The 19,621-nt window shown below is 41.7% G+C and overlaps 1 protein-coding gene across 2 annotated transcripts in view; it reads left to right on the top strand.

Moving 5' to 3' along the window:
• The first annotated feature begins 13,202 nt into the window (after positions 1 to 13,202).
• DEK (DEK proto-oncogene) overlaps positions 13,203 to 19,621 on the top strand; it is a 34,024-nt gene continuing 27,605 nt past the window's right edge. The window contains exons 1-5 of one of the 2 annotated variants that reach the window (XM_045551863.1): positions 13,203 to 13,386; positions 13,797 to 13,950; positions 17,351 to 17,452; positions 17,689 to 17,798; positions 18,799 to 18,893. In XM_045551863.1, coding sequence (XP_045407819.1) covers positions 13,806 to 13,950; positions 17,351 to 17,452; positions 17,689 to 17,798; positions 18,799 to 18,893 — 452 coding nt within the window. In that variant the 5' untranslated portion in view covers positions 13,203 to 13,386; positions 13,797 to 13,805. The remainder of the gene's footprint in view (positions 13,387 to 13,796; positions 13,951 to 17,350; positions 17,453 to 17,688; positions 17,799 to 18,798; positions 18,894 to 19,621) is intronic. The other variant, XM_045551864.1, reaches the window with a different exon arrangement.

Raw genomic sequence — 19,621 nt, 5'->3', positions numbered from 1 at the left:
TTCCTGGCTGAAGGTATTTCTTAGAATACTGAGCTAAAAATGTAACTGCATTCTGCAACCTATGCAAACATGTTCTAATTGATGGGAGGGGAAAAAATTCAATTGAGAGTGCCAGCAATTCCTCTGTGAGTTAGCGTGGCAGGGAGAGTGTAGGGTCAGTGAAGCATCAAGTTACAGACCAAATTAAAGGTCTGGAGAAGAGTGGCAGGGTCTAATCATCCACTGTCTGAGGCTGCCAGAACTGGATCTACTACCCTTACTCACAAAGGACTGTTCTATGTAGGTTTAGCACGTAGACTAAGGGCTTCAAACATCTTTTTTTAAAAAAGGACTTCTAGTTCCAAACAGATCTTTATGGAATGATTTCCTTCAAGCTCTTAGTTCTGTCATATTAAAATTTCTATGAAAAAGTAATCAAAACCTAATGCTCAACCAGAGAGAAAAATATTGTGGATTTTGTTTCTATTGAAAACATGTGTTACATATATATTTTTTAATATATATATAATTATGCAAGTCCCAGACCCAGCATACATATGTACACAAAAACCTTAGGAAAATAATAATAGTTTTGCCTAAACCAACAAAATGTATAACATAATATCATACCCTTTCCATAACCACCCTTGTTAAGCTAACACTTTGCAATGGTCAGCAAGCAATGAGTATTTCTGCATATTTTGTGGTATAGGTTGCAAACACTAGATCTATAGGGATGAATTAGGATCACTTTAAAAATTCAAACAGTATTTGCTGAACTTGGTTGGCTTAATCATGTGCATCTGTACTATTTTTCCTGGGGGAAAGTTAATTTTAGAAAGGAGAAAGTTTGCCAGGAAAACAATCACATTGACTCAATAACTAGACAGTGACTCTTAAAAGTTCAAAATACTTTACAGTCTCCTGCTTGTCCTTAATAGCCTTGAAAGCAAGTACTGAATATCATCCTTATTTCATAACAGGCATCTGGTTTCATAAAAAGAAACATATACTCTAATATTATGCCTACTTTATGGTATTTTCAAAAATTAGTCCTTCAATTTTTCAAAAGATAGACAAATAAAAACCTTTATTTTCCCTGGTAGTTACCTTCTGATAGTTTGATAGGTACATATGGTTCAGGTACATATATGGATACATGAAAAGCGGCAGATGTATATCTACGACAAAGGGCAAGATGGAAAAACATCAGTATTTGTGTAAATACAATATAAGTTACAGATTCTCTTAATCAATTTAGGACAGAAGAACTTGGTTCAAATAATTAAGAGTGCAAACAGGATCTAAATCAATTTATACGAAAACTCCTCTTCTTGGTTCCTAGAGATAACAGTCCATTTGAGTCTTCAACCTTCAAGTAAGCAACATGTAAAAAATGCCAATAACCTGCATTAGACTATTAACAAAACTTCAGTCAAGGGAGGAGTAAAGGAAGATTTTCTGATTCTCAGGAGAACAGGCCTCAGTCCTTTCTAATTGCCAGAATCCTTGTAAAGGAATTCTTACATTTTAAAATTTGTTGTTTAAAAGCTAACTCTTTAACCAGGTCTCCTAGAAGTATGGCATTTCTCCCTAGCCTACATTTGAGTTTCAAATTAACAGTTAACCCTCCCTTCCCAAAATTCCCATCCCAGAACCAATGATACCACACCAGATTGATCAACTTGAGGGGAACTGGCTGTCTCTCTTTTCATTCTGTTTTTAGCCTCTATTCACTCTAACATTTCCAGGTGATGCTTACCAACACTGGGTGCCCCCCTCACTCCCTCGTGGACTCTACAGATACTGGGGCAGGGGGAGTCATCACAATCACCTGAGATGCTTTTTAAATTTGCACAAGACCTGTGCGCACACGTGCACCCACACCCACCCCAGACTTCTGAATCAGGATCTCAGGGTGAGGGCCTGATTTTTTTCCCCAGCTCCTGAATATTAGCTATTGCTTTAATCTGTGATAAAGTTCCAGCACCTGGTCACCCTGAAACCCTTGTAAATTTCTCACACTATTTAAGAACCTCAACCAGTGCAAATAGAAAAGATAAGATGGTACCTTTACCTTGAGCAGTAGCCAATATTCTTTTCAAAGTTTAGGGTAGTAACGGAAGAGAAAAAAAAAAGGTATGTTCTGGAAGGAGAGGAGTTGTGACATTTCAGCCTGGAAATTATTACAGACCCTAGGAGAAATCGGTGAGTCTGTGTTTGTGCCACCAACCTGGAGAAGGTGGAGGAACTACCGCCTACCCCTGTCGCCAGAGCCGGGGGCGCGGGGTTTCGGGAGCTGCCCCGGGAAAGGGGAGAAACTGAGGCGTGGGGCGTGGAGAGGAGGCGGGGGTCCCTCCTGCCACCGCGCGGAAACGCGGGGCGTGAGGGTCGGAGCCCCTGCGGGCCGCCCGCCGGGGCGTCAGCGCGGCGTCTAGGGGACGGGGAAGGGGTGAAGGGGGGAGGAGGAGGTGAGGAGGTGACAGCCCCGGGGAAGCCGTGCTGGCCCCTGGCACGGCGGGTCCCGGCAGCGCGAGGGCGGGCGCAGCACCCCGCGCCCAGCCTTACCTTGCGCGCGAGGTCGGAGCGCGGAGCTGGGAGACCCGGAGCCGCAGGGCGTGCGCCCGCTCGGGTCCGCGGTCAGCTTCCTCGGGCAGCGGCTTCGGGTATCAAAGGCATTCGGGTCTCCTAGCTACCAGCCCCTCGGCCCCCTCCTCAGGCCCTCGCCCCGGCTGCCCTCCCTCCTCAAGCTCCCAGCCCCGTCGCCCTTCGCCCCGCTCCCCGCCTCCCCGCGGCGCCGCCGCGCCTCTCCCTCTGCTGTTTATTCCGGGCGCCGCGGCCCCTCTCCGCGGCCTCCCCCCGAAACGCACTCTCCCCGGGAAGGAGGCTGCGAGGGAGGTCCTTGCAATTCTTCGGAGCTGGACAACTTTAGAAAACCCTTGTAAAGACCTTTGATCTGCCCAAGGACGTTCAAAGTAGGGCAGCATGTACATTCATCCCCTGCCTCTGTCCTCTTTTGTCTTGACCACAACATCATTTAACACTCGAGAGTCGCGTAAAGATTGAGGTCTGAGAATTTCCAACCGGTCATTTTAATTTTTCCAAAATAACTCCTTCCATTTTAGTGTTTTTACAATGCAGACATACCCTCTATTTAAACTTCGCTTGCCAGGACGTTAGATTGGCCTCGGGAATGCTACGTTCAGCCGCACAAGACAGGGCAAGTCTTTTTTTGCCAGCACTGTCGATACCTGCCACCTGTCGGCAGGGCCCTGAGTCGGAGCAAGAGCGGTTAATTACACTCTGGCTTTGGTTACTGAACATGCCCCGGGGCCTCTGTTGTCACTTTGGAGAGACTCAGTTCTGAGGCTCGGGTTGTGGATAGTAGGTGGATGTGTTCAAAGAAGAGCGTTCTAATGGAGAACGAACTAGCATGGGCAGAGCTTGCTGAATAATATAGAAGGTAAGAATGGGAAGGGATCTGGGAAACATTACCGTATCGCTAACGTGCAGGAGCTGGGAGTGACATAATCTCTCCTGGGAAAGTGGAAGGTGAATTGTTAAATGGCACTCCACTTATTCACTCATTCATTCGTTCAATTATATATACAGAGAGAGGGAGAATAGGTTAAAGGCAGTATAGCATTATTCACAGTCATGTTTAATTTAAAGGCTGATAGAAATTAACTTCTTAACCAGGTTGGACCAGAGCCTTGAAAAATGCAAATATGTATTAAAGAGACTCCATATTAATCCACTATCATTTTTAAATTTATCAAAAAACTTTTGAAATCTGAGGGCAGAAAAAATATGGGCACTTACTAAAACTGACAGGTTTCTCTATTGGGTAGGAGGTAGATAATAGAAGATAAACTCACCAAATTAAGTTACTGCAACTGAGAGGACCAACGTAGCTGACAGAAGCAAAGGTGGAGGGGAAGAGGGTGCCATAAGTACGAAGAAGGCATTGGCATTACTCTCCCTGCCAGCATTTATTGAACACTTGCTAGTGCAAGACACTGCTGGGTGCTGGGAGTGGAAGAGCTAACAGAAAGACGTCCCTGCCCTCAACAAGCCGAATGGGGAGGGGTATAGACAAGGAAACAGGCCATTAAAAGTAGCTGCTCTGATGGAGGGTGGCACACATGGGAGGCAGCATGCATGAGACCTGAAGAGTCAGTAGACTTTGGCCTGCAACAGGAGAGCAGGAGAAGAAAGAGTTTTCCAGTAGGGGGAACAACATGGAGAGAAAGCCAAAGGTAAGAAAGAACATGGCAATTTAAAGAGGTTCACTATGGCTGGAGGATCCTTTCTTGAATGGGGGTGACTTGGAGGAAGAATGGAGAGACAAGGCTGGAGAGGTGAGCAGAGGGCAGATCACGTACAGTCTTCTAGGCCATATGTTTTTTTGTTTGGTTGGTTGGTTGGTGTTTTTTTTTTTTTTTTTGAGACAGAGTCTCACTCTGTTGCCCGGCTAGAGTGAGTGCCATGGCGTCAGCCTAGCTCACAGCAACCTCAAACTCCTGGGCTTAAGCGATCCTACTGCCTCAGCCTCCCGAGTAGCTGGGACTACAGGCATGCGCCACCATGCCCGGCTAATTTTTTCCATATATATTTTTAGTTGGCCAGCTAATTTCTTTCTATTTTTAGTAGAGACGGGGTCTCGCTCTTGCTCAGGCTGGTCTCGAACTCCTGACCTCGCGTGATCCACCCGCCTCAGCCTCCCAGAGTGCTAGGATTACAGGCGTGAGCCACCGCGCCCGGCCTTAGGCCATGTTTTAAAAATTGCACTTTATTCCATAGACGATGGGGAAGCATTGAAATTTTATAGGCCAAGTAATAATGAGATCATATTTTTGTTTGAGAAGGACTACTGGCTGCAGGTGGAGAACTAATGAGGATGGGAGGTAGGGACAAGAGTAAGAGGACAAATCAGGAAAAAGAGCTCTAACAAGGACAAAGAAAACAAATGTTGAGATCTTCCTGCCTTTGTGGAGTCTAAGCTCAGTCTCATGACAAGTCCCTAAGAGACAAGCCTTCCTGGAAGGGAGATGGGGAGCGGGGGAAGGTCAGTGGTGACCAACAATCAAGAAGCAATACAGGTAAATAGAAATTAGAGATAGAGAAAAGCTGGCTTTTTTTTTTTTTTTTACTAAATATCTAAATATTTATATAGTGACTCTATCTCACCCAGTTCAAGGATAAAAAGAATGTTGATTTGTAACTGAGTAGTGGAATAAATTAAAGGGAAATTTAATATCTCCAATTTCCTACTATGTAACAGCAAACTAGCATGCTGCTACCCCTGCTCACTCTCCTTTTGAGAGTCATCTTATTTGTATTATCCCTCACTCTGCCATCTAATCATTTTATGACCTTCCTCAATTTGAACCCACCTGTCTGAAATCAAAGTCCATGCTACTTCCACTGGGCCATGCTCCCTAGGTTTGCTAAGGTCTACACAGCTCTGGCTGCCCCTGGGAGCTGAGTCACCTCCCTGTAACCATGGTGGGCTGGACTCAGAAGACCTAATGGAAGTACAAGTGGTAGGGCCACTAGGAGGTACCAGGGCTCCCCTGCTAAATCTTCGCACCTGACTCTGACAGCAAATGGGCAGAGGTGAAAGGAAGGGGGAAAGGCTGGTTGGCCTTAGAGCAGAGCCAGAGCAGGCCAGCCAAACATTTTACCACTAAATCAACGCTCTTCATAATTTTTTTTTTCCAGATCATTTGCTACCTCTCTCTCATTTCAGTTTGGTTCTCAATTTTCCTTCATATTTTTTCATTTCCATTTCTCCTCTCCTCTATTTCAACTCTCTTCTCTTCACCCAAATTGCTTAGTGGTAACAACAGGGCTAGCACCTGGCCAAAGGCATGGGTACACACAGGTCTCCTCAACAATCTGGAATTGGGAGTTGAGTACAATTAGGAATTCCTGTTCTTCCCTGAATTAGTCAGGGTTCTCCAGAGAAACAGAACCAATAGTATATGTGTGTGTAGATACATACATATATGTAAAACCTATTTATATATATAGAGAGAGATTTATTATAAGGCATTGGCTCATGTGATTATGGAGGCTGAGAAGTTCCACAGTCTACATCTGCAAGCCGAAGACCCAAGAAAGCTGGGTGTAGTTCAAAGGCTGAGAGCCAGAGAGCCTATAGTATAGATTCCAGTTTGAGTATGAAGGCCTGAGAACCGGGAACACTAAGGGCAGGAGAGGATCAATATTTAAGCTTAAGTAATCATGCAGAGTGAATTCACCCATGCTCCCCACCTTTTTTGTTCAATTCAGGCCTTCAGTGGGTCGGACGGTTTCCAACCCCAGTGGGGAGGGCCATCTGCTGCACTCAGCCCACCAGTTCACATACCATCTCTTCCAGAAACTCCCTCACACAGGCACACCCAGAAATAATGTTTAACCAAATATCTGAGCTTCCCATGGCCCAGTCAAGTTGACACATAAAATTAATTGTCACACTGCCTTATCTGATCCTCATTCATCTCCATTCCTCTCTCTTCCTGTAGAATAGGGTTTCTCCAGTTCATGTGGCAGAAAACTCGTCCCTACAGTTTCTAACTTTATATGCTACAGATCCAATTACCAAGTAGAATCAATATTTCTCTCAATTCCAAATTCCCAGAGAGAGGACTAATTATCTTCACTCCGGTCAGAGTCATGATGTTAAAGACAGGCCTACAAGAGTTCTTCATCTAATTATGTGGGTGGTGGCTATAGGACTGGAAATGAGGATGGGAAGATATTTGAGGAGGTTGAGGGGGAAGGGCAACTCTTTAGAAAGGATACCCTAGTAAGGCAATTTAGTAGATGTTCACTATAAAAGCAGACATGTAAATAAGTAATTACAATATAGTTTCATAAGTACTATAATAAAGATATTAACAAAGTACTAAGGGAGCACAAAGGGGAAGGAGTCTCAGCTTCAGAAACATGAGGCATGCTTCAAGAAGACAATGTTTTGAGTCTTGATAGATTAATTTGTGTTTGCCAGACAAACACACTAGCTAGTTTATAGGACTTGCAGTCCTTGTTTGGTAAGCTAGTTTTTACTAGGGAAAGTAAGGGAAAGGATGAGGCTTCAGGGAAAGAGACCAGTAAGGAGACAATTATATTACTAACAATTTTGTTGAGAGCTGATATGGTCTGAAAGAAAAAGGGATGGAAATGAGAGATATTTAGAGGTTTAAAATCCAGAGTATTTGATGTGGGGAGTTGAAAAGAGGGAGAGGCCAAAGATAACTTCAAATACTCAAGCTTAAACAACAAGGTGGACAACAAAGAGATTAAATGAATCAGTAAAAAGAGGAGGTATTTGCTAGAAAAGAGAATGGGTTTAGTTTTTAATATGTTGAATTTCAGATATCGATGGGATATTTTAAGAAGATATTCAATAGGCAGTCAACATTAGTATGATACTCAGAAAGAAAGTTAGTTACTGAACATATTGATTTGGACTTTATTAGTCTGGAGGTCACTGATATCATGGGTGTGGATAGAAACTAAGCAATATTATAGAAGTATTCAAAAGAGGCCTTTCAACTTAACTATTTGGAGGTTACAATTCATCTTTATGAGAGAAATTTTAATGGAGTGGTAGGGGAAAAGTAAGTACATTGCGTTAGATCAGAGTTTCTCAATTTCAGCACTTCTGGCACTTTGAACCAGATACTTCTTTGTCCTAGGGCTGTGTGCATTGTAGGAGGTTTAGTAGCATTCCTGGCCTTTAATCACTAGATGCCAGTAGCATTTCCTCCCAGTTTTTGACAACCAAAAATGTCTCCAGACGTTATCACATGTCTACAATATCTCCACCTCACTTGAGAACCATTGTATTACACTGAGACATGAATGGAAAAGAGACATAACAAATGTATTTTTCAAAAAAATATTAGGAGGTAGCATCACCTTTAAAAAAATGTCTTTTTCTTTTCCTAATTTGAAAACACCTGTTTGTTCTAAATTTGACTTTTTAAACCCAAGCAGCCTGTGGAACAGGCACGTTTCTCTAGCTACCTTAAATAAAGAATAAGTTATAACAAGAAATGTTTTATTTATAAAAGTCTTGTTAAAAATAAGATTTATAGAAATATTTTGTTAGACATATCTATTTTCTAAGATAACATCCCATTTTGACAGTCTTATGACAATGTTGATATCTAGCCAACTTGTAGTGAAAAACATTTTTCAGACTGTGATGTTATGATTTGGCATTAAATATAACCTAAGTACTGAATCTTAGTCCATAAGCACAAAAGCCCCCTTCTGCAAAGATGACCTCCTTATTTTATATAAGGACAAATAACACCAAAGCTCTATTTATATATAAGGGAAATAACAGCAAAGCTCTATGCTTCTCTATTTCTTTAGTCTCATTCCATAGAACAGTTGATAAGATATATTAATTAAATTACAAATAATACTTAATAAATTTAGAGCAAAATTAGTTACTAGGAGCAAAAGTTTAATAACCACTCATCCTTTGTTCTCCAAGTTTTCTAAGTCTCAGCACCATTTCCCTGACCTTCTCCAATTGTTTACCTTGGGTAGTGCTCTCTGGCCATTGTCAAGCTAGAACCTCCAGTTTATCAACCAACTGGATATTGTTGCATTCATATACTTTCAAATCCAATCTCAAACTCTTTCCACCAAAATAGAGTATGATATCTTGTTTTTAGAAGGACCAAATGTGTCACTATATTTATATTTATGACCAGGTTTAAAAAAGAATCTGGTCATCAGCTTATTCAATCCATGTTAATTTACTGAGTTGGTAGGTATTGCTGGACAGTCTTTAAATAGCATCCAGGGGATAGACTCATGCCACTAAGAACCAACAGGGGGTACATTTCAATTAAATATTTTAAAAGTATTTACTATATGTCAGGCACCATGCCAAACACTAGTATGGTATAATAAAAGCATGCGCAGGGTCTCTGCCCAGAAAGCTTACAGTCTGGGAAAGATCAATCTATTTATACAAGAGCTACATACGTGTATGAGAAAGATCGATATATGTGTGCAGCGTATGTTAAACTTCTCAAAGACAAAAGGAGAGAAATGTTAAGAATGAGGGTTTTAATAATTGCCAAAATAAATCCAACAGATTTTCAGGCACATCCCTGTTCATCCCAATTGTAACAGATACAGTTGCAATTATTAGCCCTCATCAACTATGTGGCGGAGACAGTAATACTCATCAACTATTCTCTATGCGCCCCCATTTTGTCTAGATTCTTTGTGGTGAGGTGGGATCATATGACTGATCTGGCCACTGGCCAATGAGTAGAATCATAGAAGAGCAGCAGGTATGAGTTCTCCTCCTGCTCTCTTCCCCTAGACAGTGAACGTGAAGGACTTGTGTTAAGATGGCAGATCTATAAGATCAAAGTAGCCTATAGCAGTGAGTTAGCCACATGAATGGAAGCCCTGGAGAGTTGCTTGAACTGACAGCTTTATAAAGCAAAAATTAAATTTTGCTTATTAAAATAGCCTGTTTTATCCTGACTATTATACCTTCTCATCACATTAATCAAAAAATATTCTGGGTCTTCATAATACAATTTATTTTGGCTTGCACTCATTCATTCAGCAAATACTTATTGACCACCTGCTATATGTTAGGCAATGCTTTTGGTGCTGAAAATACAGTAATGAACAAGACAAAGTCCCTTCAGCCTCAAGGAGTTTACATTTTAATGAGGAAGACAGATAATAAATAAACAAAAATTTCTGATAGTGATAAATGTAACAAAGACAAATAAAGATCTTATTTATTGGTCCTGCCCCCTTCTAAGTCTCACCCTTCTCATGTCCTAACTTTCCCTCTTACTCAGCTCAGACTCTATGGTCTATCACTACCTTCATTGTCCTGTGCATATCCTCAAATCACTTACCCTTCTCCCCTTTCTTCTACTTGCCTGGCAAAATCCGAACCTGATTAAATGCCCTTTTTTTTTTTTGTTACTATTTTTGCTCCTGATTTCACTGAGAAACTTAAATAAGAATTTCTAAAACTCCTACATCTGCCAACCCCCATCCTGAGTCTGTACCCATATCCTCTATCTTCTCTCCTGTTACTATGTGGAAGCTGTCCATTGTCTTGTTTAAGGACAACTTTTCCACTTGTGCACTAGATCCCAACTCCTCTCATCTCCTTGGCAGACATGGAGATGTGCCACTCAGATCCCTCTTCAAAGAAGGATCTGCTGCCCAGCTGCAGAGCCCGTGGTCAGCAGACAGCCTCTATTTGTCAGCTCCATCAGAGTCTACCAGGGGCTGTAGTCACTTCACTAGGTCATACCCTTCCTGCGGCTGCCTGCATGCATTGACTGGGCAATGTAGGGGTAAAAAAAACCCAGCCACTCAGGGTACCCCGAAGAGCAGTACTTACTCCAGAGCTCCCCGTGGGGTTGGCTGAAGCTTTATCAAGTTGGCTATGCAGTTTGACGACTTCTGCCCAATCTTGCTTCCATTCCTTTCACAGGTCTTGACCCCTAATAAATATGTGGTGTCCCAAATTCTGTTTCAGCATCTGCTTACAGAGAACCCAATCTAACATATCTATTTTAGGTTGGCTCCAGCTACTCCCAGCTCCCTCTTTTGCATCAATGTCCGCTCTCTACCAATTCATCTCCATCATTGCACCTACAATAACATCTCCCTTCTTAAAAGCCAGACTCCCTCTGAGCTACTGCTCTATCTGTTTGCTTCCCTGTACAGCAAAATTCCTGGAGAGAGTGTCTGATTCCATTCCTTGCCTACCTGTCTCTCCAAATTCCCACTCCTGGCACCTTCATACACACCACCTCACAGAAATAGCTCTTGTCTGTGTCACTGATAACACTGTTATGTCCAATGATCAATTCTCAGTTGTCATCTCACCTGACCTTTTAGCAGCATGTGACCCAGTTGACCACCCTCTCCTTCGAAAACACTCCTTTGTCACTTGGCTTCTGGGACACAACTTTCATTTGATTCTCTTCCTACTTCACTGGTTACAGTTGCTCCCTCTCATCTCCTTTGCTGGCTTCTCTTCCTCTCCTGAACCTCTAAACATTGGAGAGCTCCAGGGTACAATGTGGAGTGTGCCTCATCACTACCTATATTCACTCTGTTAGTGATCTCATCCAGTCTCAGGGCTTTAAATACCATCTACATGTTGACAACCGCTAAATTTATATCTTGAGCTAGTCTTTCTGCACTTGAATGCCAAATTCTCAAATCCAACTGCCTATTCTGAATCTCCATTTAGATGATAACAGGAATATGTCTAAAACAAAACAACTGAGTCCCACCTCCTACAACCTGCCTCAAAAAAGTCCTGCCCATCTCCACCCCTTACGTCTTCTTCATCTCAGTAAATACCTACTCTGTTCTTATGGTTGTTGAACCAAAAACCCAAAGTCATCATTGACTTGTAGCTGACTCTTACGCCCCACATCAAATACTTTAGAGAGTTCTTTAGAATATATCTATCTCTGCTGCTCCGATTTCCCCAGGATCTTTTTAACAAGACCTTCTTTAATCATTGGATATACAAAATAAAATCCCATCCACCCTACTGGTACTTCCTATCTCCCTTAACTTGCTTTACTTTTATCATGATTTATCATACAATATATTCACTTGTTCAGTTGTTCGTTGTCTCTACTAGAATAATGTTAAGCTTCAAGATGGCAAGCACTCGGTCTTGCACTAGCTCCTAGTGACCAGCAGAGGGTAGGAGCTCAAATAATATTTTTGAATGAATGAATGAAAAAGAATAGTAAGGAAATAGTGATAATATTGAGAGAGAAGCAGTTGAGCAGAGAGCTAAATGATGTGAAGGGGGGCAAGTCATATGAAGATCCAGAGGGAAGAGCAGTCCAGGCAGAAAAATATTTAAGTATAAAACTCAAAAGTGGTAATGACCTTGGCCTTGCAGAGGAATATCAGAAAAGGTCTGTGTCAGGAGCTGTGTCAGAGATGAGATCAGAGAGATTGTCAGTAGCTGGATTATGTAGGACTTTATAATACATGATAAGGGTTTTAGATTTTATTCCAAGTGTGATGGGGAGCCACCGGAGAGTTTTAAACAAGAGAGTACCCAATCTGGTAATTTTATTTTTAAAGATCCCATTAGCTGCCTGCCCTATGACTAGTGGGGGTTGAGGGTAAAGCAGCAATGTCGAAGGCGGCTGACCAGTGAGAGGCTATGTTGTAATCGCAAGAAGCAGTGCCTATAGGATTTGTACTCAGTAGGATGGGAAATGGTATAAAATTTGAGGGTAGAAACAACAGCATTTGCTTATGTTTGGGAAGAAGCACAAAAGGAAAAGAGGATTCAAAGAAAATGTCGAATTTTTGTCCTGCAACCAGGAGTCCGGTCAAATTTGACTGCTGGTATTTCCATTAAGTCCATTGAGTAAAAGGATCCTTTGGGCAGCTAGTGGTTGAGGAGTTGGAAGAAAATGAAGGAATCACATACAGAACAGGGGGAAAAAAATACTGAGTTGACTTTTTGAAATGTTGAGTGTAAAAGGTATTTGCGGAGATGGCCTAAAACTCTGGGAGAAGGGTCTAGACTGGGCAAATACCGTATTTCCTCTAGTATAAAGAGAGAGAGAGGGAGGGGAAGGCGGTGGGGGGGGAGTTTCCCCTGCTTTTACAGGTGTGCACATCTATGCCGCTGGTTATATAAACCTTGACTGCGGCACGGTCTCTTCCCTTACGGTTCATGTTACCAGTGATGGGGTCCTCAGAAATACAGAAGACTTGGGAGTCATCACCCAGCGAGATCTCTGGGTCACTGAGATCACTCCCATTTAGTAATTCCCCTCCATCTCTGTGAAATACTCTCGCTAGTGACTTCAGGGGATTTCTAAACTTCTTAACCAACACCCGCCGCGCCCCTCCCCGGCCCAGGACGGCTCATCATCTTTCCTGGGCAGCCACTGCCGAGACAATAAACACGCAGGCCCCCGTGCGACCTTCCGTTCCGCGCGGCCAGGCCGGCTCGCCGCCCGCTCCCGCCCGCACTCCCGGCCCGAGCGCCGACCGGACGACGTGCGCAGCCCGCGCGGGCCAGAGCACGCGCCCCTCCGCCCGCAGCCTGGGCGACCTCCCGCGGCCCCGCCCGCCGGCGCTAGCTGCCCGCGGAGGCGCCCGGCACCCCCCCCCGCGCCCGCCAACTCCCAGCTCGCGGCCCTGATTGGCTGCCGCATTCCCGCTCTCCTTCCCGAACCGCCATTTTGAAAATCTTGTTGATTCTGGGGAGCGGAGCGCGCGACGCGAGCGTCACGCCAGACAGCGGCCCGCGCGCCTTCTTCTCAGCGTCGGCCGCCGCCGTCTCCCGGAGCCTCCTCGTGCCCTCGCGCGCCAGGCCCGCGGCGGCCGGGCCCCGTGGTGAGGGCTGCGTCGGGGGACTGGAGGCCCGGCCGCGGCCGCCTGGGGAGGGACGCGGCCATTTGGACAGCAGCCCGGGGCGGGGGAGGGGACGCGGCGCGGCCGGCCGCAGCTGGGGCCGGGCCGGGGACCGCGCGGGCTGGGGCGGCGGGGCGGGCGCGCGCTGGGGGGACGGGGGCGGGAGGGGCGGGAGAGGTTTCCCGCCTCGGGGAATCCCTGGACGGCGGGCGGAGCCCGGAGGGAAGCGGCCCCTGGGGGCCGAGCGGTGCTGTCCCGGCTGCGGGAGGACGCAACTTCCCGCGGCCCCCCGCCTCCTGGGGCAGCGAAGGGTCGCGTCAGGCTCCGGAGGCTGCCCGGTCCAGGCCGCCGGAGCGAGGGGACCGAGACGTCTGCTTCCTACCCGCCCGCAGGTCCACAGCATGTCCTCCTCGGCCCCCGCTGCGGAGGGAGAGGGAACCCTCACCCAGCCCGCGTCCGAGAAGGAGCCCGAAATGCCCGGGCCCAGAGAGGAGAGTGAGGAGGAGGACGAGGACGACGAGGAGGAGGAGGAAGAGGAAGAGAAAGGTGGGGGGGGGAAATCGCATCCCAAGTGTTGGGTTTTTCGGACTGAAGTTTTCTTTTCCAGGAAGCAGTTTTTTTGCTCTTTTGGTGCTTAGAGGCATTAAATCGGAGTGATTTTCAGCGGGAATGTATGCAGAAATCTGTCTGCTTTTGTGTTGAGCAGTGGCATAGACTTAATTTTCGTGAGTTCCAATTTTTAAAATATTTGTTGACGTGTTTGTGATGTGTTTTGGAGTACAGCTGACTTCTTGCCTGCACTATACGTTCGTAACACTTCTTCTTTTGACAGGAAGTTTGTAAGTTTCAGATCTGCTTTTAGAAATCTGTGCACTTTGAAGTTGCTAAGTGAATGTTTTTTAATTTTGCTAATTTCATTACACATCCTTTTGCCTTTTGAAGTTATTGTAAGGTCTTTAATCACACGTTAAGATTTAAGAGAAGTTATCAATGCTAGTTCTGGGAGTATTTTAATATTTTAAAAAATATTTTTGCACTTGCTGAACCTCCTTCAAAGGAGAGTTTCTCTCACAGGGGAACACCGGTGAAAGGTGTTGCTATTTGAGACAGTAGTTAAAAATGAAAAAAGTGAACTGTGAAAGAAAAGAAAGTTAAATGTGAGCCCAGAGCTGTTTCGGTTTTAGAGCTGCGTCTGCCCTACGGGAGGGCAATATTAACCCTTACTGGACTGGAGGTGTTAAGGAGTGGTCCTCTGTCCGTTTATCCAAGATGCTCGCTGCAGCGCCAGCTTCCTGAGATGTGTTCAACCATTTTAAAAATCCAAGTCACAGCTCTTAGCATTTTTTAATATTAGTCTAGTCTAGGTTTATTTCGGATATGGCTAGAACTTAGCCAGACTTGTGAAGAGGTTGACGTTCTCTTCCCAAACTCAGGTTACTTAACTGCTAATTTGTTTCAAGCCTCAATGAGCCCATGGTCAGCATTTTATAAATACAGTCTGGGTTAAGATTACAAGGTATGCTTTTTGTTTGTTTAGTGTGATATGTGCCCTAAGAAGGGAGCATGACCATATTTAAGTACAGCACTGCTTTTTATTTATAAATTTTGTTTAATTATTAATATAAATGGTTTTTTAATTATACAGTAACTGAAAATTGCAGTACCTCACTACTAGCAAAAGACTCAGCAGTTTTTCATCCAATTTTTTGTTTGTTTTTTAGTCTTTCTGTGAGGGCAGAGTTGGGATATCACAGAGATGGTGAATTTTCTTTATGTCAGGAAAAAATTAGAGAAGTCAGGTAAAGAGACTGTAAATGACCAACAACACAGTGATGCTTGGAGGACTGGTGGTAGTTCAAAGAATCTCGTATTTTGTTCTAGATGGGTAAATTGTGATTTTTTTTTTAAAAAAAAAACATGATTATGTAAAACATTTGTCTCCTAACGGTTTTATAGTTCTGGTTTATGATTATTCTTTTTACTCACTTGAGGTGTTTGTGGGACAACTAGAATTATGAAAGTCTTTATTCTACTTAAATCTGAATATTTAGCACTGAGGCATCATGGAAGCAAGGCAGTGAAATCAGAGAAGTCTGCTAAATAAAGGTTAGATTAGCCAAAACTGGCAGTGATTTTGGGGGAGAGGAAGATGAGAGAAATAACTTGTAAAAGATATTCCTAGGTTAATGTCTTTGGAAGCTGGGTGGATGATATTAGTGTTTTGTGAAAAAAAAAAATTCACTGAGATGAACAAGTTTGGAGATGATTATGACTTCTGTTTTGGATGTGTTGAGTTTAGGTGCCTGTTAAGTGGAGCTGTCCAGGTGGCAGCCAGGCATATACATTCAGCTCTCCGTGTCCATGGTTCTTTATCTATGAATTTAACCAAGAATGAATCAAAAATATTTGAGGAAAAAAAAATGGATGGTTGTGTCTGTACTGAACATGTACAGATTTCTATTCTGATCATTATTTCCTAAACAATACAGTATAACTGCTATTTACCTAGCATTTACATTATATGAAGTGTAAGTAGTCTAGAGATGATTTAAAGTATACTAGAGGATGTTCGTAGGTTATCTGCAAATAATACACCATTTTATGTAAGGAACTTGAGCATCTGTGGGTTTTGGTGTTGGGGGGAGCACCAATCCATGCTGTGTACTAATACCTAGGGGTGACTATTGGTTGATATGAATCTCAGAAGAAAGCTCTGGACTGGAGATTGACCAAGAAGTCATTAGTTTATAGGTGGTAATCAGAGGCAAACAAATGGTTTAAATCACTGGGGGAGAGGAATTTGAATGATAATAAGGATTGCTTTTGTGTTCTTACTCTTCAGTCTGTACAACATGGCCAGAATATACCTGCTGATATCCCTTTCTCCTGACTCTTCTTTCTGTGCAAATCCTCGTATCGCTAGATTTTACCTATCTTTCAAAGCTAGCACCAGTGAGTGCTTCAATACTTTTTCTCTAGACCAAAAGTAATCAGTCCCTCAACTCACAGAACTTATTTGTGTCTTTAAGATGTTTTATTTTCTACATTGAAGTAAAATACATCTCATTTCTCTGGTAAACATCTCTTGATTTCAAAAGACATTCAATGTCTTAATCATCTATTCATCCCCTCTTAGTACTGAGTGTAACTTGCACAAAACTGGGCATTCATTTGAATGAATGGAAGTACCTCTAATAATATAGTGTTTGCTTATTTATCTGATTTTATTTCAATCAGTGGGTAAATTTTAGATAAATGAGGCTTAATGTTTTAAATTCTAAAGTATATGCTATGTATTTTCAAAAACAATTTTTTAAGCAACCTGGAGTAAATAGAATTTAACTTTTTTCAGAGTGATTTATGGCTATCATTATGAACATTTATTAAACTACAAAGCAGTGCTTTCCCAGTTGATTGTATTAAATGTAAACTTGTAGAATTTTGTCTTATCTGGTTATTCCATGCTGTTCTGACTGGAAGTCCTTATTTTTGTCAATTTATTAAATTATTACTGTTCTGTCTTTTGAAGTTCTTAGAACTCCCATTCTAAACTTGCTATTTCTGATGTACAGCAAACTGTGAATCACAATTAATAGAATTATGTCCAAGCAAAAATTAAAGAGAGCTAAGATGATTTTTCTTCACAAAGTGACTGGACTTTAATAGCAGTAATTTTAGTTGGATAAAAGTTTGTTTGCTTTCTGATTTTTTTTTAAACTGAGTTCCTGTGAGTTTTCCAGGTAAGTAAAATATTACTCTGAAAAATTTTTCATGGTGCTCTATCAATTTATCAAGTGTTTTCATCTTTTATGTCATTTGCTTCCTAAAACCATGCTCAGGAGAAGAGTAAGATATTAAGTTTTGGGGAGCTTTTTTCTCATGTTTATCCAATAAAGTTAAAACATTCTTTAAGCTTTTTGTTAAGAAATATTAAATTAATTTCCAGAAAAGAGTCTCATCGTGGAAGGCAAGAGGGAAAAGAAAAAAGTAGAGAGGTTGACGATGCAAGTCTCTTCCTTACAAAGAGAGCCATTTACAATTGCACAAGGTAAGTTTATTCTCTGTTCCTTTCATTTTATGGTGAAAGTGCCTAAATGTGTGAAAATAATGGTTAATAGTGCTCAGTACTATTTAGTATTTAGTAAGTAATATACTTTTGGTATAATTTAATTTGCTTCATTAAAGCAAAGTTACATGTAAATTATGCTGTGAAAATAATTCTTATTCATTTAACTTTGTGAACGTGTCAATAAGCAAGTATTTAGTTATGCTGTTTTTTTCTAGGAAAAGGGCAGAAACTTTGTGAAATTGAGAGGATACATTTCTTTCTGAGTAAGAAGAAAACAGATGAACTTAGAAATCTGCATAAACTACTTTACAACAGGCCAGGCACAGTAAGACCTTTTTATACCTTTAACCTATCTCACGTTTATAATTTTAGTTCTATAAAAGACTTCAGTCCACTAGTTCAATTTCCACACTATGCTAATGAGCAAACTAAGACACTTGTTAAATGACTTGTCACAGGACATAGCTGGATATTAGCAATTAGGGTTGTAATATCTAAGACTTTCTACTGTAGTTTTTTGTATTCCAAACTGAAATTTGAATTATGAAATCCAAATTGTGATGGTTTTAGTAATCTTTAAATGTATTAGAAGAAATTTATTTTTTGGATTTTTCTGGCCATTCAGAATAAATGATTCGGTGTAATTGTATCTCATTTTGAGCAAATACCTGATAAAATGGGTGGTAATTCTTTGCCCAAAGATTTATTATACTGTACATATAACAGTATTTTACATAATTGAGAAAACTTTGCTTTAGGTTGTACATTGGCAAAGTAAACTTTGATCTTAGACTAGAATGTCTGAAACATGGTATAATTTATTTTTACTTATGTTAATCTCACTGATCCTCACAATAGTCTAATTAACGTAAGTCCCATAACTAGTAAATGGTATTAACTTTTTGAGGTACTCAGTATTCTTTTCAAAGAATGAAGTCCTTGACTTTGTGATTGGAAAATAAATATTAGAGTTAACACTAGTAACTTACTTATAAAAAGGATGTCTTTTTAAGTAGTAACTGTTCACATCCCCTGATACCGTCAGATAACATTTAGTTCTGGTACAAAAAATTCTCAGATAGAAATTCATTCAAATTTAAACTGTTATTCGCAAAGAATTAAGTTTGTAGGATTTTTATAACGTTAGTAAATTATTATAGTAACAAATATATTTTTCAATTTTGAACAAGAAATATCGAATAAACCAATATTGTAACTCAGAGACACCTGGAAATAAGTATGTTGGCTTTGAATTGTTTTTGAATTTTTTCTTGTGTACATTACTGCATAATAAATAGCATTAATAATATGAGAAACATTTTCAGGTGTCCTCATTAAAGAAGAATGTGGGTCAGTTCAGTGGCTTTCCGTTTGAAAAAGGAAGTACCCAATATAAAAAGAAGGAAGAAATGTTGAAAAAGTAAGTTATTTTTATAAATATTATGTTATGATTAGTGTGCTTTTAACATTAAATGATTGCTCATTCATTTTCGGTAGATTGCTGATTCTTTGCATTAAATGCCAATATTTGACTTATCTTCATAGCTGTGAACTTGGGGTGTCCATAACTTTCCAATAGTTCCTATCAAGATTTATTGAAAACTCTTAAAGAAATTTTTATTTTCTAGGAGAGTGATACATACAGGTCATTCATTCAGCATCCAAAATTCAAAAGGTCTAAAGGGGATGTAATGAAAAATCTTTCCAATTCCTGTCCCTTGTCGATCACTCTGTCCCCTTTAAACCATTTAAACTATTTTGAAGATAATCAGTTTGATAGATAGAAATGGCATCCTTCTCCCTTTTTTTTTTTTTTTTTTTTTTTTGTTAGAGACAGGGTCTTGGTCTTTCACCCAGGCTGGAGTACATTGGCCCAATCATAGCTCATTGTAACCTCAGACTCCTGGGCTCAAGCAATCCTCCTGCCCTGGCCTCCTGAGTAGTTAGGACTACAGGTGCCTGCCACCACACCTGGCTGATTCTTTGTTTTGTTTTGTAGAGATGGGGTCTCACTATGTTGACCAGGCTGGTCTCAAACTCCTGGCTTCAAGCAATCCTGCCTTGGCCTCCCAAAGTGCTGGGATTAATAGGCATGAGCCATTGTGCCCAGCCAAGATGATATATTCTTAGAGCTTTTGTTTATTAAAT

Source organism: Lemur catta, chromosome 5 (assembly GCF_020740605.2).
Source record: "Lemur catta isolate mLemCat1 chromosome 5, mLemCat1.pri, whole genome shotgun sequence".
In the NCBI taxonomy this organism is placed as follows: Eukaryota; Metazoa; Chordata; class Mammalia; order Primates; family Lemuridae; genus Lemur; species Lemur catta.
Note: the sequence above shows the minus strand (reverse complement) of the source record. Positions and strands in the feature narration are given on the sequence as shown.